The sequence below is a fragment of the Simochromis diagramma genome, unplaced genomic scaffold (assembly GCF_900408965.1).
Source record: "Simochromis diagramma unplaced genomic scaffold, fSimDia1.1 OVJJ01000685.1, whole genome shotgun sequence".
Taxonomy (NCBI): domain Eukaryota; kingdom Metazoa; phylum Chordata; class Actinopteri; order Cichliformes; family Cichlidae; genus Simochromis; species Simochromis diagramma.
Window position 1 is genome coordinate 15,707,989 of NW_024387477.1, and position 23,262 is coordinate 15,731,250.

The 23,262-nt window shown below is 39.8% G+C and overlaps 1 protein-coding gene across 4 annotated transcripts in view; it reads right to left on the bottom strand.

Moving 5' to 3' along the window:
- The window catches only part of drp2 (dystrophin related protein 2), a 167,436-nt gene that overhangs the window by 56,145 nt on the left and 88,029 nt on the right, over positions 1–23,262 (bottom strand). For 3 of the 4 annotated variants that reach the window (XM_040015879.1, XM_040015880.1, XM_040015881.1), the window contains exon 3: positions 17,602–17,776. The exons of the other annotated variant lie outside the window; for it this stretch is intronic. In XM_040015879.1, the coding sequence (XP_039871813.1) occupies positions 17,602–17,648 (47 nt within the window). In that variant the 5' untranslated portion in view covers positions 17,649–17,776. The remainder of the gene's footprint in view (positions 1–17,601; positions 17,777–23,262) is intronic. 4 annotated transcript variants of the gene reach the window in all.

The following is a 23,262-nucleotide window of genomic DNA, read 5'->3' on the forward strand; positions in this document are numbered from 1 at the left end:
TGATAGCAACACTTTTTCAGTCTTTTGAGTCAGTAAAAGTTGGAACAAGGATAGTAGCTACGTTTTTGGTCTACTTTTGTCTGAAATCAGAGAAGATTTACTGTGTCAAAAATGACTTGAGATTTTTATGGTAAATCTGAAAATTCTGTAACTGCTGCAAAATGAGATGCAATACTGGACTATTCTATTTCTTTTAATCAAAGATGCATGCAATGTCTTTTATGTAGAATGCCACATGGTAGCGGTGCAAGGTGAGAGGCACAGAGTTGTAGATGACAGTATTTTCCAGGCTGAAGTGAACTAGGTTCACATGACAGAAGGAAGTTATCTGTTCGCCACCTGCCAGCAGCATAAGAGATATCTGAGGGAAGTACTGCTTTTGTAGCACAGTTGGCGCCGGCAGTGTGGGGGCAATGTGAAAGCTTCCTCGTGTTTCAATTACACACCAGAAGCCAGCACTCAAATATCATTATTCCTGCACATCACAATTTGCCAGCACTGTCACATCAAAGATGATGAGTGGGAGCGAAAGCAAGAGTGAAAAAGACGTGTTACTGCTCACATCTGTAAATGAGAGAGGACTTTGCAAAAACCTAACTTGATTCAGATGACATTTTATGTGAAATCAAAGCAAAATCTTTAAGATTTTAGCTGCAATTAAATAGAAAACCACCAGAGATGAACTTCTGCAAGACACAAAGTTAGTTAATTACATGCTGCTAAATGGAGTTTAAGCAAATACTTATCTATAATCTTTCAACCTGAACCAACAGCATGCCACCATCGCCGATTCCATATTACTGACTGAAAAAAGGACTGTAAGGCACTATTATCCAAATTGAATTCAGCATAGATGGGCTCTGACACATAAGGGATTAGGTGTCAGGTCAGCGATGGCAGTTTCAGAAATCGCATGTGGGGAAAGCTTCGAGACTTTAAGGAGAAAAAGACAGAAAGGTGAAATCAAGCTTGTAACTGCACGTTTCAGAACTGATAGGCCTCTTTGTTCAACCCTGTGTCAGAAAACCTGTGTGAACCAGACCATGATGTCCCCTAGCCTCTTGTTGCCCCTCCAGCTGTACTCGCTGTGGTAATTGAATCAGAGAGGAGCTGTTTTTCCATGGCCCCTGCAGAAGAGGCTGTCAGTCCATAACAGGCGTGAGGACACACACACACAACCATACCAAACATACACACATACAATCACTCAGCATGAATGGAATGAGTTTTCTGTTTCAAGTAAGAGCAAACCAGGGCCTCGGATATATCTAAGTAAGGTCATCCATCAAAAGATGACCCTGGCACTTTTGCAGAGAAGCTTCAAAATGCTTCGAACTATGCAGCAGACATTCACACAAGCAATCAGAACAGGCACGAAGAAACACGCACATACACAGCTCAGAGCGCATTCGCTGATCACTGCTTTCCATTACACACACCGAGGGTGAAACAAATAGAGCGCTGTGCTGGAATGTAATCGCTGTCACATGGTGAGGGCTGCCAAGAACAACTCCTGCCCTGCTAAGCTACAGGGAGCCCAGGCTTAAGGTTTGCCAGTATGTGAGGCTGACTGAAGTTATTTTATCTCAACTGGAAACATCATGATATTCATTTAGGTTTTTTTATGGGTCAGCCTCTGCTGCACTGGATAAGGAGATGCCAGGGATTTTGCCTTTATGTGTCCAAAAAGAGTGAAGAAAGGACCAAAAGAGGAAAAGGTTTGGTGGGTGAGCTCTTCTTACTTTATTCAAACTTATTCAGTCTAGGTTTTGATAGACGATATGGCATCTTTGTGGTGATATGCAGGTGTTTAGTATTTGCTCATTTGTTTTCTTTTGTTTGTAATTTGTCTGACCATTGTATGTGAGGAAAGCTTTTGTTGAGATGTCTACTCCTGGGAAGATTGTGGCATTCAATCAACACACACCTGAATGGCTGAGACCAGCAAACTGCCTAAAACGTCTGCTTTTGCAGAAGTGGTCACATTTTTTCCCCTTAGTAGCATCTGGCTGCCAGTAGTAGTACCCTCTAAATTCCTAAGGAAGCAGTAGGCGTGCACCTAGTTTCCTACAGGATTGCGCAGAGAAAACTTTTTTTCACATTGAGGAACAAAGGGAGAAAATTAACCAAAAACAAAAACATTCTGTGGGTCTGTTCGTGTTTGTGCTGTGCATAGGCCTGTATCTGTGCCTGTCTCAAGCTGCTCAAAAATAGCCAACAGGCTTGATGGCAATGCCAGAAATAATCGATACAAATGGGCTAATGGCAATGCTTGAGTGCATGGCAGACTGCTTCCTGTGTCTGCCCTTGACACGGCACAAGCTCAACGTACAGAGTCATCTGCTGGCATCACAAACAACAGTCTAATGATTGAAAGGCAGCCAGTTGCACGAGCACACACGATGAGATACTCTGGTCTGAATTGAGACCGGTACTCAAAATACCAGATATTGTCATAGTGAAGAATGCAGACCTTTTCATTTCCTGGATTAGCGTCATGCGAGGGATTCATAAGAGATAAAATATGCCACCCAACATTAGAGAGATTGATCTTTGTTGTGAATATGAATAAACAGATTCTTGCTACAGCAGCTGAGGTAACAATCAACATCCCCGTGTCCTTGAAAACGACACTGCATCATTATCAGCTCATCGCTGTGGTGGCTCTGGAGAAGAATGCCAATCACAATGTTCTGGGTGTAAATATAAGATTGCATTGCTCCTTGGTTAACCTTTCAGTGTAAGTCAGTGTTCTACCAGGTGAAATAATGTGTTACATGAAAATTAATGGTGTGTGTCAATATTTCTTGAGATTTAGCATCGAAAGTAAATAATATGGTCAAACAAAACTCCAATTCCCTAATCGGTGAGAAAGATTACAGAGAGAAACATAGTGCTTGGTTCGATGATTAATTCATGCATAGGAGGATATGCTCAGTGTTTCTCCTGATTTAGAAGAGAGTAGCGTGCTAGCGTGTTGCCTCGGGGCCCAGAGAAGCTTTGAGCACAGCCCCCTCATCTCATTCTTTCTCAATTGCAAAGACATTGCAAGAGAGCTGCCAATGTGATGAGCCCTGTTGATACAACCACTGCATTTTGTTCAATCATGTATAAAGAATTATTTTTTTCCCCCAAATCTCCTTTTGGTTTTGAATTCTGCTTTATACTCAATTTGATTGTTTTTACCTTCATACAATAAAGGATTAACCTTCTTTTTGTTTTCAACCCACTCTGTCATAATTAAATGTTGCAGATAATCAGCACATTAGAAAGCTTTCCACCAACGAACCAAGTCGTCCTTTGGGTACTTTCAGTTTGCTGCCAAAAAATGTGAGTCTTTGAATGTTTCAAATGGTAAATGGCCTGTATTTGTATAGCGCTTTTCTAGTCCCTAAGGACCCCAAAGCGCTGGTGCCTCACACACTGGTGATGGCAGCTACATTGTAGCCACAGCCACCCTGGGGCGCACTGACAGAGGCGAGGCTGCCGGACACTGGCGCCACCGGGCCCTCTGACCACCACCAGTAGGAAACGGGTGAACTGTCTTGCCCAAGGACACAACGACCGAGACTGTCCAAGCCGGGGCTCGAAACGGCAACCTTCCGATTACAAGGCGAACTCCCAACTCTTGAGCCACTCCCATACATCTAACTACACAAAACCTTTGGCTGGTAAGTGGCTCAATCTGTCACATTAGCAAAATATAAATTTATGACCTGATCAAGAAAAATGAGAAGGATCACTAAAATGACCAATCAGAACTTATGGTTTGTCTTTTTTTTTGCTTGTTTGTTTTTCCAATCTTCATGTCTTTGTGGAATGAAAAGCCAAAACACAACTATAAGAAATTAATGAAAAATAAAATGTTCAGATAAAAGACATTGCAACATTTGGATAAGTAATTCAAGAAGCAGCAATAAATGGCTGGGGCTCTTTCATATCATTAGTACAAAACTGGATTTGAACAGAACTCTAATGGTCCATCGCTAACATTTAAAATTAATTTTCCTCCTGTTGGAGCAGAAACTACTTTCTTGCTGTTCAACCACTTTTCGCCTCCAATTGCAGTCTCTAATTGTCTTTCCTCAGAAAAGTGCACATATTTTAAAAATATTAGGCTGTTTTTAGACTAAATCTTGTAGCATGTTTTGTTGCCGACATTTGCAATAAAATGCAACCTGTCTCAAATAAGTAAATGTACAGTGAGCATAGTTATCCCAGTGTGGGGTTTTTTAACATGTCATATTGTCATTTTTTTTTTTTAAATATATCCTGGCAGAGTCAAAATTGTTAGCCCCTCCTGATGCTAATAGTCAATTCTATATTCTTTTTGCTAACAGTTATCTGCTGCTGGAGGTTTTCTCTTAAAATCTTCACATAAGCTTCTTTCTTCATCCTTCTTTGCACTTTAATGAGATTCCCAGTTCTAGTTGCACTGAAGCATCCGACAGCATAATACTCCCACCGCCATGTTTCACTGTTGAGACAGTCTTCTTTGGGTTATGTGCCTCTCCCTTCTTTCTTCAACCATAAGCAGCATCTCTGTGGCCAAAGAGCTTTAGTTTAGTCTCATCTGACTACAGAACTCACTTCCAGTATGCATAATCTTTCTCCAGTCTATCTTGAATTGTCTGTTCTGCAAAAGTTTGTAGTTTTTCTTGGTCTGTAACCTCACTATCTATTACTGTGCATGATTCTAGTGATTGTCTTCTTTGAGACCACAGTTTCCAACTTGGCTAAGGCATCCACGAGTGTCTTGGCAGTTGTTCTGGGGTCTTTGGACACATCTCTCACTGGTTTTCACTCCAGAGTCTTTGAAATCTTTTGCTTTCTTTCTCTGCCAGGCTTCTATGTTCTGTACTTTGTGACTCTCTAAGAATTTCTTGATGACGTTTTCACTCCAGTTCTTGACACTTATAAATGCTGTGATAACTTTGTATATTCATCTCCTGCTTTGTGAGCATCAGCATTCATTTTCCTCAAGCCTAAACTGATGTATTTTCATATGAGGCCTGGTCCTGTGGGTTTGCAGTTTGTTTTTGGAAAGCAGCTATTATCCTCCACCTGTTGAGGTGGAGCTAGAGGTTGTCTCTCCTCTTGGGATCTCCTGCAAATCATCAGATGCAATTAACTGCCGTTAGTCTCGTGTGCACTTACATGAGGACGCTGCTTATTTCCTGCTGCCTTGGATCACAATTCACTGTGTTCCAGAAGTGCTCCTAGATCACCTGCCTGCCCACGGTCAGCCTCTTCTTTGACCAAGGGTTCTTCCACTACATCCTCCCTTGTCCAACTAGCTTGGATTCCAAGTAAGGCTTTTTCCATTATTATTTTGTTCCCAGGATTTTCTGCCCTGCCTAACCGCCTTCTCCTCTCTCGCAGATTCACCCTACCCTTTTCTACCAGTCTCTGCTCCTCTGATCCGTCTCTTTCCCTTTTGTCCAGGTACACCTTAGTTACCAGTGTTCGCCGTAGGTTTTGTCATGTAAATAATTTGACTGAATAAAGTGATTTCAACTACTTCTTGCCTTTTTCCTGTTTTGCCTGGATCCTGCACTTGAGTCCTAAAAACCATAGCTTACTAAATCTAAAAATTATATTATTTTCAAGTGATGGCTCAAATCCTTGAAGTTTTTAGACTGTGCATAAATTGGAAGATAACCCTAAGTTTTATCTTGATTTTACTAGCTTTAAACTAAATGAAGTTAAAGTATACTTTTGGAGAGCAGTGGTTTCTGCTGAATAGGGGGTGAATAATATTAACGCTGTTAATTTTTGTTTTTTCTGGAAAAACAATGTTATTCTATGAAAATACAATGTACAATTTGTGCTTTTTTTAAAAAAAAACAAAAACATTTTTTGCATGTTTACAAATTATTTGTTGAAAACCTCTGTCACGGCTGAGCAGCTGATATATTTGCAGTGTGGACCCAAAAAGCAGACAAGGGAGAGATGGCAGTGAAGTTTAAACAAAAAGGGAGCCATTTATTTGGCTGTAAAAACATGAAAACAAAAGAAAAGCAAGGCAAACAGGAGCAAGAACTAAAACCTAAACTGGAAATAACTATGAACGACTATGACAAGAGAAACATGAACACGAACCTGAGCAGGTGCATGCGAGAAACTATGACGAGAAAACATGAACATGGACATGAACATGAACAGAATCACGAGAGACCTGACGTGACGTAGAGGGAGAAAAACAGACGAACCGACAATGAACAAAGGGAGACAGATGACTTAAATACACAGGAGGGTAATGAGGGAAGTGAGAACACCTGGGGAAAACAGCTGACACAAATGAACCTGAACGCCACAGGGGAAGTACAACTAAACACACTGAACATGGAACACCAGACTCTTCACAATAAAACAGGAACAAGAAAAGGGACGTAGACAAGACAACATGAGCTTGACAAATAGAACATGCAACATGCAGACATGAAATACATGTGGAGACTCAAAAGACACAAGGAGACATAGAAGAAACATAACTGGACCAAAACTCGACTAAACCTAAACTAAAATAATAACAGAAGAACTTCACATGATTTCAATTTAACAATCAAAAATACAAAATAAACTCAGAATGCTGGATCACAGACCCAGCCCGCTGACAATGTCTTGCTGTGTTAAAAAAAACCCTTTGGGAAAATTTGGATAAAAACCTATTCCATATAGAGACACACTAGTTGTAATTTTATGTAAACAAATAAGAACTAGTGTGTCTCCATATATTTTCTGAACTACATAGAGACACACATGTGCACATATCCCAGTGTAATCCATAGACCAAAATCTTTGGAGCTGGATTACCATACTGACATAGAGCCTATTTTGAGCACAAAAATAAGTTTCTCACACTGCAAAGCATTTGAAAATCACAACAGTAGGTAATTTAAAGTTGTGACTGTCAATATCAATAAATTATATGGTGTCATAAAAGTACACTGCTAACAGCATGTTCATGTTTACCAGCTTTTCCCAAGCTTCTCCCTCCTCTTTCCCTTTTTGATTTTGTGCTCTGTAGGGGTAGATCGTGTCATGCGTGATGCATTCAGAGACTCCTCCTGTGGCGGAGGAGTTTTACTGATTCCTAGCCTAAAGGATTTCTTCCAAGAGCAATCTTACTGATATTTGTGGGGAACAGACGTGACGAATGACATGAGCAGAGCACCTACTGAAGCCATTTTCCACAATTGGAAATACTGTATGCATTTGAATATATAAAAAATATAACAGCCATGGGGAACACATTCCTGTAACAAATTCCTCACAGCGGCACGAGTTAATAGAGGAAACTGTGCATGCTTCGAGCTCTGAGCGACAAAACAAACATTAATAAAAAAAGAAAAGAAACCAAAAATACTGACGCTGTTCCTTAGTAGCAATTCTCAACTTGAGGAATATTTAGACATATAAAGCAATCTATTTGGTTACTTCAACAGAGAAGATAGTTTTCTCTACTTTCTTTTCCTTCTTTACCTTTAAGAACAGAAACTAAACCATCTTAATCAGTGACTCACTGCTATAATTATCTACATTCAGAATGTCCTATATGAATCATGCACATTTCCACATCATAATTATAATACAATATGTCAATATAGTCTCAGAGGGTTCTGCTAGATGCCTACAATACGTACAGTAGACAAAGATATGGTATTATAAATGTATCTTGCTATAATGCTTCGCATATTACAGAGAGCAATTTGACATTGCACTGGTATGTAAAGATGTGAATGAAAACCGGGCGGAATTTCAATGCAAATGCAAATGCACAGACACGGATATACAGACAAGGGTTGAGTGGGTACATATGAATACAAATAAGGTTGCTTTTTCCCCCCAGCAGACACCCAGGATGTATCATTAGCACAGCACAGAGTAGGGAAGGTGTAAAAGGTGTTGGGAGAAGCTGAGACACTTGAAAGAAATAAAAGATGACAAATAAGAAGCACAAGAGATCACTGCTGAAATGGTCATACAATCCCACTCCTCTTTAACACCTGAGTGTATATGTTCAGTGTCAAGACAAAAAGGAAAACCAGTGATATATTTTCCAGATTTATTGTGTGCATATTGGTGTGAGCCTGCAGAGCAGATGTTTTCCCCCAGAAACATTATTTCGTTTTACTGATTGTGGAAGTTAATGTGTTTATGTTCATTCATCCAGACATGGATCAGCATACTTATCACTATTTTATGCTTATGAGACTCTGCGGAATTTTTTTTTCTTCCTGTGTTTAATCTGTTAAATTTTAACAATAAGCCACATGGAGAGGTGCTGGGACTCCAGAGTGGATCCGTCCTTCGTTGGTTAGTTGCATTGCCTAAATATCACTACTTCCCCTTTCATTCAATATAGATAGCTTGTTGCAGAAGAGCAAGCAGAACAAGAAGCTGACAGAAGTGCGAAACTGTTAACATATTTTAGTAAAGTAGCAAATTATGGAACTTTCAATACTCAGAGATTTAAACAACTACATTAGCTGCTTTAAAAACATTCTAAGAGTAGGACTGAAGAGGGGGTAGTCATCAGCCATTCATCACACTGCCTCGCTAAAGCACTGTGCAGTCAGTGTATTGCTGGTGTCTCTGCTGAATCAGACTAATAATGGGAATGGGAAGCTGCAGAGCCATATCAGAAAAGCTGGTATGACATAGCCACTTAAATAAACACCTCCTTCAGCAAATAATAAAAATCATTACAACCATTTTTACTAATATTGTCCTGCTGCAGGGACACTAGAAGAATTTGTGTTTGTGTTGTTACCTTTCGTAATGAGAAACTGTGTGTTTATTAAGGTTTTGTTTGTTTTTCAGTGTTTTAGGAAGGTAGATAAAAAAGTAGGTCTTCTTTAAAAGTGCCCAATATGTGGAACATTACAACTGTCATAAAAACTCACTGGCTACTTCATTAGGTACACCTATTCAACTATTTGTAGGCAAATATCTTTAGCCAATCACATGGCAGGAACAATATATTTTGTGACGAAGACATGGTATCTGCTAAAGTTCAGCATCAGGATGGGAAAGAAAGGTTATATACGTGACTTTGGCATGGCATGGTTGTACACAGACTGGTTGGTATGAGTACTTCAGAAACTACTAATTTACCATCTCAAATTGGTTTTTTGAACATGACAGTGACTTCACTGTACTCAACTGGCCTCTACTAATTTCTATATTTCCATATTTCTAAAGAGTGTAGAAGATACCTGCTCTGTCACTTGCCTCTCTTTGCAATTTCCAGACCTTTTAAATGAAGATAAAGAGTCAAAACTGGTATGAACTTTTAAAGCAAATACGTTTACTATTATACTTTTATACATCAAAGCAGTACGTTAGACAACTAAATTTTAAACTAAACAACACACTTGCAAGGATAGCTTCTGGTTTCTAGTTGTTACAGTAAAGCAACACCTTTATTTTTTTTCCTGGTAGTACTGAGTCCTAATTCATCACAGTACTCAATGCAGTCTAAGATGACAAAAGAAAGAAAAATTAGATCATACAGTGAAACTTACTGAACTAACAGCTTTTTATTTATCACTAAGCAAGGTAATGACAATCTAAATGAATGCATGCTGTATATTCATTTTTTTTAATCCTTTAGAAGCTAAAATATGAGGTAATTAGTTGTTTTAAACAAATGATTGTGCACAACAACAAAGCTTAAACTAGATCCACAAGGAAGAAGAAAAGACACTACAGAGAGGTGATGTGATTTAAAATACAAGCCACACTTGTTATGTTTTGGTGACACCTAGAATCATCTGACTTTCTCATTGTTCTTACAGTGGACAAGATCAAGTATTTGGTAAGTTGAATGTTACAGAAAGAGTGATAGCACCCACAATAAGTGTGGTCAGTGACAGTAAAACATGTATCCAACATTTAAAATGATTCTCATATGCATCTGCTCATGTTTAGTTATACTTGAATTTTTAAAGTAAATGTTTAAATGGACCGGTTCCTATATAGCACTTTTCTACTCTATTCAAGCATTCAAAGCGCTTTATACAACATTTCTCATTCATCCATTCATATACAAGCAATTTTTCTATGCCTAAGTGCTTTCTATCTAACATTCACACTCCGATGAGCTCATTTGACAGCAGCTTGGGGTTCAGTATCTTACCCAAGGATACTTTGACATGCAGACTGCAGAAACCGGGGATTGAACCACCAACCTTCCAATTAGTAGATATCCACAGACACCCAAAAGATCATGCAGATGAAAACGCTCCCTTCACTGGTAAATTAAAATATAGTTCTGCAGTTGAGTGTCAAATATCTAGATTTCCACTGCTTACATGGGAAGTCCCCAAAAAAGCTTGCAGTCATTATATTACAGTGGATGGGATTTATCAGGTGATATGAATAACTGACAATACATTTGTTACAAGCAAACTTTGGGAAAGATGTGACCAAAACGTTACTGTTTTGTGGAATTTAAGAGTGAATAGACATATGTCATATTATTGCTTTGACTACATCATAATTTATTTCTTCCCTCCCTCTAAAAAGCCAAACTCTTATTTCTGATATTAATAATTTCTTCCATTTGCACTCCAGTAGGAAACAGTAACTACTTTATAAGAACCTAAATTCTTAGCTATATTTATAATTTGTATCCAACTGCTATAATTACAACAATTTTTTTATTTTTTTTGGTGTAATAGAAAAATCTTTAGCTCGCTGATCCACATTTGACCCCAAAGCAGCTCTTACTATGGGAGAATGAATGCAACCAGGGCTAATGTAAAAATAAATAAATACACATCCAAATCCCTCATTGTCTTCTAACGCCTAAAGACGGTGTTTCTCCCAATTTGTGGATTTGATTTGCTTCATATAAACCATTCAGCTTACCTCTGTACAGGGTGAGCACAAAGCCTCATTATTTTTACAGCTAGTCAAACACTGCAGCGGTCCAAAATGTCCAACATTGTCTCTAATCTGCACAAAGCACTTCTGATTTGTTCTGCATCAAATGACTGGTGAGAAGATATAGTTCCGTGCTCTACTCACTCTTGCTTAATTTGAAGCTGTTTACAGCTTGGGATTAATGTTTGTACACACACACACACACACACACACACACACACACACACACACACACACACACACACACACACTATGTGGTAACTTGCCATATTATTCATGGGGATCCCATTTCCCCAATGATTTGTTTTATCATTAAAGTGTATCAAAGTTTGTTTTTTCAGCCTTGCCACCAGATACGCTTTGAGCAGCATGATATGCGTGACATCAATGGGAGTCTCTCAAGGAAAGAGAGGGAAGGAGTGTGTTAGGACTCTTTAAATTATTATAGAATTGATTTAGTAATTGATTAAAACACGGAAAGGGCTTACAAATAGTAAAATTAAAACCCCTGAAATCTGGGCCACGTTTACAGCAGTTAGCCTCGTGGCTTAAACCTCATCCATCAGTATTACAAGGACATAGTGAGTCTGAGCAAATATATACAAAGCACTTTAGAAGAATGCAGCCTTTTCTTGAAATAAACTCCTAGATCTCAATATGATTCTCAGGCAGCAGTAAAAACAAAATCCACTCCTTCGAGTGACTAAATGATTGATGACTAAAATTCCCAAAAGAGTGCCACATACATCAGGCCCTGTCACTAGCAACTACAGAAGAATAGGTTTTCACCCAGCCTTGAACAATTTAATTATCATTAACATGTAATTGGAGCTAAATAAGCCCTGCGGGGATCATACTGTAGCTTTTCCTGTGGGTGATGTAGGAAAAGTGGGGCACAAATAACCAAAGGCGGACCGTCTCTAGAATTGCTAGTAAGCATAGGATGATGTGGAGGTGGAGGATAGTACAAGAAAAAATATAGCACCAGCAGAACAAGGTGAGATCTGCAAGAGGAAAATGTACAAAAATTCAAAGTAAATGGAAATAAAAGATATCTTGAATTAGGAGGACACTGGTAGACGTGATAGATGTGAATAGAGATAGAGGTGTTGTCATAATAACAAAAATGGAGACAAAAACAGACTCACAGGTCTCCCTTTGCCCTCAGACAGACGCTGAGCGTAGGTGGTTGGCTCTCTGCAGTTATCTGAGCCATGCGGCAAATAAATTCGTAGCATGCCACTGAGCTACCCACACGAACCCCTGTGGGCATTCCCTGCAGTGAATAACAGTGGGCATGTCCCTACGTGGCACAGCCTGAACCTTAACAATGCTTGTTATTGTTATCAATATGGTTAACACTAATCAACTAAACTATGGCAGAAAGTCTGTTTGGAGGAAGCAAAGTCATACCTGCAAGTGCACTGTGATGATTCAGCAACAGCCTATTTTTGTCTGACTACAACAGTATGCAAAAATAGGACGCGGTAGCTCCAGCCTCACTGGAAAAACGCCATGATTGAAACTGTCCTCCCACACTAAAATGACCAACTAGTTTGTTCACGAAAACAGGTGTTATTTAATTGTTATTACACTTTTCAGTTGAACTCAATAGAGAGGGCGTAGTAAAAGTAAAAACTCCCTTTTACCAGGAAGAAACAGTACCAGGCTCAGGGAGGCGCAGTCATCTGCCACAACTAGAATGAGGTGAGGGCAGGAAAACAAGACAAAAGACACATTGTGGAAGAGAGCCAGAGACTAATAAGAACTTAAGATTTAATGCTGAGTGGTGTATAAACACAGAGGGTGAAAAAAGGTGAGTGAAGAAAGAACACTCAGTCCATTATGGGAAGCCTCCAGCAGCCTGTGTCTATTGCAGTGCAACTAAGGGAGGGTCCAGGGTCACCTGATCCGGCCCTAACTATATGCTGTATCAAAAAGGAACACTTTAAGCCTTTAATGTTAAAAGTAGAGAGGGTGTCTGTCTCCCAAATCCAAACTGGGAGCTGGTTCTACAGAAGGGGTTATGTGGTATAGTTAAGATGCTTCTAGAAGCCATGTTAAATAATTCTATTTAAACCAGTGACCTTTGCACAAACTCTAAGATTTTAGGTAAAATAAATCACACAAACATAAAATGGGCAGAACATTTAAATGTTAAGCTTCCTTTGTTTTCCAAAACTGTTAAATCCATGAATCTTTTTCACTCTTTACAAAAATCTTGATAAGGGAAAAAGGCTGATGTGCCACCTAATGACATTTAAATTGATAAATGCCACGGCTGAGGAGATTCTTAGTGCCGTGTCACATTACACGTTATTTTGTTCCTGTTCTGAAAGGATCATTAGAAATTGTCACTGTTCATGGCTAAGATTGTTAAGCCCGTTATCTTTTCTCATAAGGTCAGCAGTTCAACATCCAATCCTGATTTAACCAGCAATTCAGTTTCTTTGACTCTCCAACTTCTTCAACCTTAATCCGATAATCGAGTGGATTTCAGGTCTAAATTTATCCTAACAATTAGTGAAAACATACGTGAACAGCAAGGGCTGTGAGATGAAACTCAAACCTAATCAAAAGTTGGGTGTTGTTTTGTTCCACCTCTATTTCAACAGCCTTTTAAGGTAAACTGTGTACACTCTATGAAATGGAAACACTCCACTCAATGGTAGGAACAAAAACTAATAAGATTGTTTACTTGGAGGACTTGTTGCCTTGGTCAGATTGCCAGCAATCTTGCAGTGGGGCAGATGAGTATAGAGGTTTTTAATAGACAAAAAGCAATGATTCAAAGTATACAGCTATTCTAGCAACCCATTTTATCGTCTGTAAATAGTCTGAAGTTTAATGGGACTGAATAGAACTGCACTCACTAACAGCTATAAACAGGATAGTGGCATAGAGTAAAAGCCAAAAGCCGGTCAGATTCATCCTCTGAGAACCCTGATAAATTACAAGATATAAGGAGAGCCAGTCAATTACACACATGCCCATTATTACCATTTCTTTCAAAGTGCTGTAGAAGCACCATCACAAACAGACATAATAGCTTCAGAAACACACACGGATTAGTTGGATTAATTTTCACTTTGAAATGAATCGTTCAACTACAAAGACAGATGGAATGTGACAGCTGCACAAGCCTAGCATTTTTTCTCTCTCACAGTTTTAAAAGATGCTTCATTCAGCGATATCATGGCTCAATAAAGGCAAAATAAGCCCCCTTTTCTCGCTTTTTCAAATTTATTAAAGGCATCCAGTCGAATGGACACAAACTGAGAAATGAAAAAGGAATCAAAGATAATTCTCTGATTGTCCACTGAATAAATTACAAAACAAATGAAAGAACAACTGATCCCTTTATAAACCAGTCTGAGAGAGAAAAATAGCATAAATTCACTGAAACCTCCTACACTCTCATACTGTATTTTCTTATATAATAGTTACAGATGGCTGAATAGTCTCACCAATATGGTTGGAGTAATAAATGTCTCTTTTATATATGTATTCATAATCAGTTAGCAGTGATTATGATAGACACAGTGCAATACAATGCTGTGGTCCACTTGTTTGGGGCTATTATCTCAGTGCTGCATAAGACATTAAACCACAACTTGATATAAGCAATAAAAACAGCATGTCTACATCTTTTGCCAAAGGCATCAAAGTGCTATTTTGTAGTCAATAGCACATGCTACACAGCTGGTGAGGGTGAGTGTGAGTGGAGTGGCTCATAGTGTAATGATTTTGCCAATTTTCTATGTAAGACGCCAAAAAAGTGATCAAACCCCTAACCTTCTGTTATCAGCACTGAGTCCAATTAGCTGAACGACACTGTGTCATGCTGATAAATTCACAGTGCCACTGCCGTCTGTTAGAGAATGCATTTTGTTACACTGTTTACTCCTTATCTTAATTTGTTTAATTCTCTGAGCATACAGGGCAATCAGCAAATTTTGAAAAGCTGCTTTTCCCCGTCTACTCAGGAGTTTGGGGCATCGCTGTAAGGGTGTCTGTGTTGGTCAGGTGTTGACTTTGATCTAACAGAAATATCTCAAAATGTATTAAATGGTTTGACGAGAATGAACTGAAGTCATCTACTGTCAATCAAGTAGCTCTACCATCACTTCAAATACCTGGATAGCAATGCCATTTTCAATTTCTATAAGCAGCAAATTTACTTTCCTGTGTCACAAAGTTTAGGGACTCAAACTCAGAAGAAAAGGTTAGTTAATGCACACAAATCCAAATATGAAAACCTAGAAGGAGCTGCAAAGGAAAGCAAAACAGAAAACTAGGAGCACCGGAGATGCACATAGGCAAGCAAAAAGGATGGACTGAAAAGAACACGGGGAGAGCAGCTGGACGAAACTGAGCGCAAAACTAAACAGGCAATGCTAATGCGAGTGAGGGAGACAACGGAGGGAAAACAGACAAAGAAAGAAAGACAAGGAAAAGAACATACCCGAAAGGAAAAGCAATAAAAAGAAGCAGTAACAACAAAGGCAAAGTGAAGCACAACAGATCCAGTGATTCACAAGAAATAACCTCCCTTCCAAGGAAAAGGTCGTAACCTCAAGCTGTTATCAACAAGTTGGCCAACGCAGATGCTGCGTGTGAAATATAAAAATAGAATAATATGTGTACTGGCAGTATCATCTTTAGAGACATCGGCATCTTAGAAATCATGGGTGAAAAAAAAGAGTTGTCTACCACCCTCAAAGTTTTAAAAAGACGTATTTTAATCAAAATCATAATCATTTCATAATCCTTACCACACAGTGAGTGGAAATGATTCAAGCTGAAACCTGATCTGTGATGAGATTCAAATCCCAGCATCCTGTTCAAAAGCCAGCTGTGTTTGTACAAACGCAGTCTCACGTAATACAGACTCTGTCGTTCCTTTTAACTGGAAATGCGCCTATATGGCATTTTAGGCATGTTTAAATGTATTTTCTCCAATGGAAGGAAGGAAAGGCCAGTGTGCTTACTTTGGAAAACCTGTTAACCTTCCACCTGCTTACCTCAACTGCAAAGGCGCACATTTGTCACTGAGAGCACTTAGCTCAAAGCACTACACTGCTTAATTACAACCTCACTGAGCTGTTAGCCAGACTTCAGATAATAATACTGCAGTACAACAGGGAAAGTTTCAATTAGTTCAGTCTAGGTACAGTATACTATAAAGGATAATGCAGGAGACATTAAACAAAAGAAGGAAGCTCTCGCGACTTTATTAGAACAAAGCCTCAACCACCTGTCAATCAGTGCCAGACAGGCCATTATAAAGCCAGTTGTCTGCTCTTGTCCAGCCGCTGGCACTGAACGCAGTCAGGCGTTTCATCTGGACAGCACTCACCCTCAAGGTTAGACAGCTCTTCGGCAAAGCTCTTCCTCATTCATTCATTCTTTCCCTCTTGCCACTCCCCTTTTCCTACATAGCATCTCTCTCGTGTGAAGATTTAATACCCGTTCTCTATCTCTCTCCTCCTCCCCGCATCGACGTCGTCCTGTATTCCTCTCTTCCTCTCTCAGCCTGATGAAGTCAGAGTGTTGCTCGGATATAAACAGCCACTGCAGGCCATCCATAGTGATCTCATTACACAGGACTGCAGGGGAAACTGTCCTACCCAATTTAACAACTATCCTTCCTTAACCTCCCCCTCCCCCTTCTTAGATACATCAGGGTCAAGTAAGCAATTAAGGGGCCAATTGTCTAAACAGGATGCCAGTTGAATGGAAGATATAAAAATCATAGAGCAAGCCCGGACAGTTTCCAATTAAGCATCAAAGAATAACATGAACATGATTGTTTTTCACTGGCACATCTCTCAAGTACAACTTGTGCAATGGCAGCATTAACCTATATTATATGAATAATTAATAAGCTGACTGGAAAGAGAAGTGAAATGTGTTATTGTGTGACAGCACATTATCAGACAATGCTTTTAATTACCTGAACACCGTGAATAGCAACACGAAGAATCATTAGGTGGAAAATGGGAAACAAGCAAAGAACAGTGTAAATGGATATCACATTAGCTCCGGTGCTACTGTGTGACGGGCTGCATGTGAACTTGTTGTTTTCCCCACAGGGATATAACCACAAAATGACAACAGCCATAAATAAGGGTGCAACTTTAAAACTCTGGGTTATTATTAATAGATGCTGCACAAACAAATTCTATGTATAGATGTTGTAAAGCCAAAAGCCACTCCAACATTACATTATTACTTCAGTGTGCATCTCTAAAGTGCTTATAAAGAGGACAGGAATAAGCTTTGCCTTTTTCGTTCTTTCCATCAGTGCTTCAAAAGAAATAACTGGCTTTAGAAACATTAAGTTAAACTGGGTGAATCTCAGCATGCCAAGATGTGTTTGGACTGTGATGATGGTGAAACAGTTCCATAAAAAAAAAGCTGATTGGATGCAGCTTACAATCATCTGCGCCTTGAAAAAAGCATGTTTATATCTTTTGAGAAAAACTAGCAGATACAGAAGGGCAATCAGCAATTTTGTTACCATAGAGCTGAGAATGTCAACTGCGAGCAATCAAGACGGGTTCATTTCACCCAAAAAGTCTGCAGTCAGCCTCTGTTCCCAGGTACATACGGCATGCTTCTTTGAGACAATCATCCATACGGATGGTTCCAGGCTTTTCCAAATGGCTTTGACCTCTGTGAAAACCAGCGTGAGTGCTAACTTACCGGATATTGTGCGATTTGCGTTTGATCTCATTCCAGCAGAGGTTCATTTCTCCTGTTTGATTCGGGCCACCCCCTCTCAGTCTCCTACACTCAGTGCCCTCCTCCTGCCCCTCACCGTCCACTGTGGACTGGCATGGCACACAGTGGCATCCCGGCCACGAAGGCCGCCCCGCAGCTAAAAACACACACACAGCAGGACACACACAGGTGAGTATTACAGTTTGGACAAATTTGAATTGATTGCTGATAGATGGTGTTCTGCTCTTATATTTAAAACCATTGAGGTAAAAAAAACCCCAAAAAACCCTAAACCCTCGACTTTTGTTGTGACACAACATTAGTTGAGAAAGAAACAAAAGATAAAAGATTCGGTGCTACAGTGATGGCTTTCCAATGCATTAAATTCTTTCTTCACAATATTAAACTGATATGTTTTGGAGTCTGACAAGCCTGGATCTGTTTCACAAACATGAAAGCCATATATACAGACACAGCAACCTATAAAAACATGTTTTTAAAGCTATAAACCCAATTCCCAACCATTTTTTGACGGTCTTAAAAAATAAAATCTATCGGAATAAAATCACCGAGTTTTGTCACTTTTAAGACAAGACACATTAATTCTTAACATGAAAGTGAATAATGAATCCAAGACAAAAAATGTCGAGAGCAGATTTGTCAAACTATCTGCCAAGCAGCAATTGCATGCTATTCAATCATGACCACATAAAGTCTAGAAGCATCATCGTTAAAAGCAGTAAGGACTATGTACCTATTAATAAACAATATCCCAAAATGCGAAGCACGACACACACAAAAGCATGGTCAACAAATCGGGGCCATATGCAATAACCCTGCCCGGTCTGTGAGACAGAAAACCTGATTCATGAGACACCAGCAGTTTTATCCCATTATTCCAATCCATTAAACTCAGGAAACAAACGTAGACAAAAAGCCTCTTTTTCACAGACTTTTAGAGTGAGGGGGTATTCAAGGCTAGATATGAAGAGGTGCAATCCTCTTGATGGAGCTAGGGGGGAAAAAGTCCACACACACAAGCACACACGGCCTATCATACGGACAAATACACACACAGAGTAATAAGTGGCATTCGGAGCAGGACAAGCTTTTCCAGGTTCGCAGGTCATGATAAATCTCATGTTCGGTCACTGGGCTGTCTGAGGCTTCCTGTCTCTTGTGTTCATTTCACAACCTTTACCTTTGCAGCAGCTGGGCATCTGAGCTTACACCCTCAGCCTTTATAACACACACAGAAATACACGCTCACACACCATGACCGGCAGCGTCCCCAGTGTTGGTCAGAAGGCTCTTATCAGATTGTTTTGAAACTGGTTGATCATATCTCTCCCACAGGAGAACCCAACCTTTAACACTCACTGGAGCAGTCAGGCATCCATCTAAAGCAGCAAAGGGACAAAATACTGCACTCAGTACTCACACAAATATGCACCTATCAAAATAGGTCTTAAACCACTAAAGGTTCAGTGGTCGACTCAAACAGATTAAGCTATCACCATGTCTACTTTTGAAACTAGCTGGGACTGTAAAGACTGTAAAAACAACACATAAAAGACTTCAGGCGACACAGGTGATTCTTGGTCTGCATGCTGACCTGCCAGGTCCAATCTTTGGTCTTGTATTCATTTATTTATATTGAGCTTTAGTTCTTGTGTTTGACATATTTAAAAAAAAAAAGATCATTTATTGTTATTTTTAATAACTGAATCATTTGTTTTTTTGTTTTTACTGTTTGCTTGTTTCATTTTCCCTTTTGGGGGGATTTTGTCAAAGTTTGTAAGACAAGACATTTGAAACTGATAATGGAGTTGGTAATTCCATTATTTTCTGATATTTTATGGATGATTCATGAAATTTCAAAGGTTATTCATCTCACTTTATAGGAAAAAAGTCAATGCATGCTTTTATTCTAAATATAAGTGTACAAAGTAGAGACAAAGTAATCAAGAAATTAAGCTCAGAACCTCCCGTGATGTTGATGATAAAATGGGTCTATTCGAAAGCTTGGAAAGAAGGATTGCTGTGTCAATACAAAGTTTTTCTGGGTGATCACCTTTATCTTGTGATGAGACATCTCTATCCTGATGGGAATGGTCTCTTTGAGCATCCCCAGGTCTCAAGTGGTCTCTGAATGGTCTGATGAGTGTGAAAATGGTGTGAATCATATGCTAAGGCCTTCACAGTCACCGACTCTCAACACAGCAGAACACCTGTGACAAATGCTCTCTTACACTACCATCAAAACACCAAATTAGGGAATTTATTTTGAAAGAATGGTGTTTCATCCCTCTACTACATTACAGAGACTCAGAGAATCAATAAATCTGTCCCATGTCATATATTCACTGCACGGTGACCCTTTCCTAAAGATTATTCTGCAGAGATGCAAGTGAGAACACAAAAGTCCAATCCAGTCGTCTCTAACATTAACCTGCCAGCTCCAGAGTACGAGGTCGATGTAATGTTTGATTGCATCGGTGTCAGAAAAACCAAGGTTATAGTCTTGGTGAATTCCCAGCTTGTGAGTGGCTGTCTCCTGTCTCCTGTCTCCTGCCTCCTGCACACTTTAGCCAGGCTACTCCCTCACCCAAACCTTTCTATGTGAGAAAGGATAACCTCAGACAGTGTTGTGAAATTATTCTCCTGCTCTTTTGTGTGAAAGCAGCTTATGTTTAAACAGCTTATATTAAATAGTTGTCCTCATTCAAGGACAGCTGTTTAAGATTTATGATCGTTATTAATATTCAAAAGAATTAAGATATTTAAAAAGAAAAAAACTATTTGTTAGTCCTTATCGTTGTTTCCTTTCGAGTGTCTACCCATTCCTCTCTGCTGCAGCGGCTGCAGTCTAAGCAGAGATACCCAGACCTCGTTCTCCCCGGCCACTTCTGGGGGGACACTGAGGTGTTCCCAAGCTAGCCCATAGATATAATCTCTCCTTCAGTACTGGGTCTGCTCTGGGGCCTCCTTCTAGGTAGACATACACAAAACACCTCACCCAGGAGGCGCCCAGAAGGCCTAGCTAAATGCCTAATCTACCTCAGCTAGGCTCGAGGGAAAACACCTGGTGACTGGAGCTTGGCACATGGGGCCCGGCTAGGCGCAATTTGAAAGAGAAACATGGGGCCCCATGTGCCCTTAGGACCAGTGCCTTGTGGTTTAGGTGGCGGTCAGCGGTGGAGTTGCATCCCGGGTTGCAGAGCATTTCTCTTTCAAGCTTAATTGAGCCCAGTATGAACCAGGAAGGAACTTTTGCTGCACTTTCAACATTTCAGTGAATGACTCCCCGGTGAGACGGAAGAATAGACTTGCTTTCAGCCCACTCATCTCCTTTCTTTATCCTTACACTCCTCTGCCTGCATATTTATTCTCCTTTCTATCCTCTGCAGATATATTCTTCTCTCTACCTTTCCAGTCTGTTCGGCAGGCCATCCAACTTCAGATTGGCTGTAGGTTTTTTTTTCCCTATTTCATATGAATCATAATAACCATCTCATCCTCACTACCGTCTCCTGTTATCTCTCCACTTCCTTCCCTTCCTTTTCTTTCCTCAGACAGCTCCCGTTCGTGTAGGTGAAACTTGTGTGAATCAGCACTACCCGGCACATCTCTCCCACTCCCTCCTGGCTCAGTGTCTCTTTCCCTTTGCTGGTAATCAGGGGTCACGTGTGACTTTGCATATAGTGTTTGCACTGCAAAGACCCCACTAGGATCTCCAGCGCACCTTTTAAAAATAAGAACACATAATAAAGCCTTTCTATTCTACAGACAGATTTGATTCACTTCACTTCACCATTTGTGAATAAAAATGAATGCAAATGAGTAAACAGAAGACACACGTTGCAGAAGAGAAACATGGTTGTTTGTTTGCCTTGGAAAGCTGAATTGTCAAAATGTGAAATGGAGTTGAACAATGACGGCCATCAACCACGCCACTGCAGACATCAAGGGAATACCCCAAGGGTGAAAGATAGCTCTGAGAGAGGTTTGGTTCAGGAGTGAGGCACAAACTGAGTGACAGACGGGGACCTCAGTTCTCTCTTCTGCAGCTTTTTCTCATGCAGCTGCCAGGATCATATAAAGACACAAGGTCATGCATCATTGCACCTGGAATATTCTATTTACAAAATGTATTACATATTATTTTTAAGCAAGTTTTTAGTTTTCTGCAGCAAATTAATTTATAAATGACAACAAAAGATAAGTGATGTCTACATAAGTCATTTAATGCAAATATCTATGTTATCTCAGTCTCATAGGCACACATTTGCATTAGACAGGCATGTATCAGCCCACAGTGCAAGACATTAGGTGGTTCTGTCTCTCGCTTTAAACTTCAAAAACATGAGTCAAGCTTTAAACATGCATTATTTATGGCCTTGATTGGATGTGGCGTTGCTCAGTCAAGCATATGCACTGCATGTTTTCCTAAGATGCTGAAAAACCAGCTGAGATTTCACTGACATGCCACAAAGTGACACAAACAATATTCGTCTTGCTGCTATGGCTACAACACTCATCTCTCTCTTTTTTCGTTTCATGACCGTTTCCAACAGCAATCACATCTCAACACTTTAAAAACTGCCCCAATTATGTTAACAGTACAGACAGCATATCTGCCTTTTGTTCTTTTCTCTGACCACTCAAGCCGAGCCAACCTGTAATAACATTTTCCAGACAATATGTGAATGCAAAATCAAAGGAGCTGAAGATGATAAAAGATAGCACACAAAGCTTTGCTGGATTTCACAAAGCAAAGGAGAAAAGACAGTTCAACTGTGCAGATAAAGCTTGAGAGGATCAAAGCCACTGTGCTGCTACACCAAGTCTACATGTTGATATTAATCTGAAGGAATCAAGACTTAGTTCAGATATGCCAGAGAAGCAATAAGATAACAAGGATTTACTTTCATTACTGGAGCTTTGCCAATTAATACAGTTCTTTAACAATGTGCAGCGCCTACCTGAATAATATGACTTCCTGCGTGGTTCTAAATGAAGGCTCAGATTCACGTTGTTAAACCCGCCACCACGGGTAACCGAGCATTGACATTATTTACCCAGTCTGTTGGTTGGCATGGCAGAGAGTGCAGAGATAAGTTTGAGATGCAGATGAAAGAAAGATCCAGGAAGAGAACTGGAGGTAGGAAAACAAGGAGAGAGGCACAGGCATGGGGAGAGATGTGTGAACTAATAAGCAGAAACTTTGGTCCTGGTCAAAGACGTCTCTGTCCTTGCACATTCCTTCTTACACCTACATAGCCCCCACTGCTCACCACCAACAGGAAGAAAAGGCCATCTGCCTGATGTCCTTCGACCCACACACACTCTGATCACTGCACAAAAACATGCACTAGTAGTTAGGGGAACAGTTTGTAGTCAGAGAAAAATTTAAATAAAATTCCAACAGCTGAGACTTGCATTTCTTAGTTTGTAATAAAGATCAAGGGTCAAAGGAACTAAAACGGGGACTTTTGTGGCACAACGAAAAGGAAAAATACAAGAAGAAATATTAGCACATACAGAGAATGAAGATGAAGAGCAAGTAAAGGTAAATATTTCATAAAACTTTTTCATAAATTTTTAATTCTGAAGCTTTTGGTGTTGCTTTTCTTTGTTTGG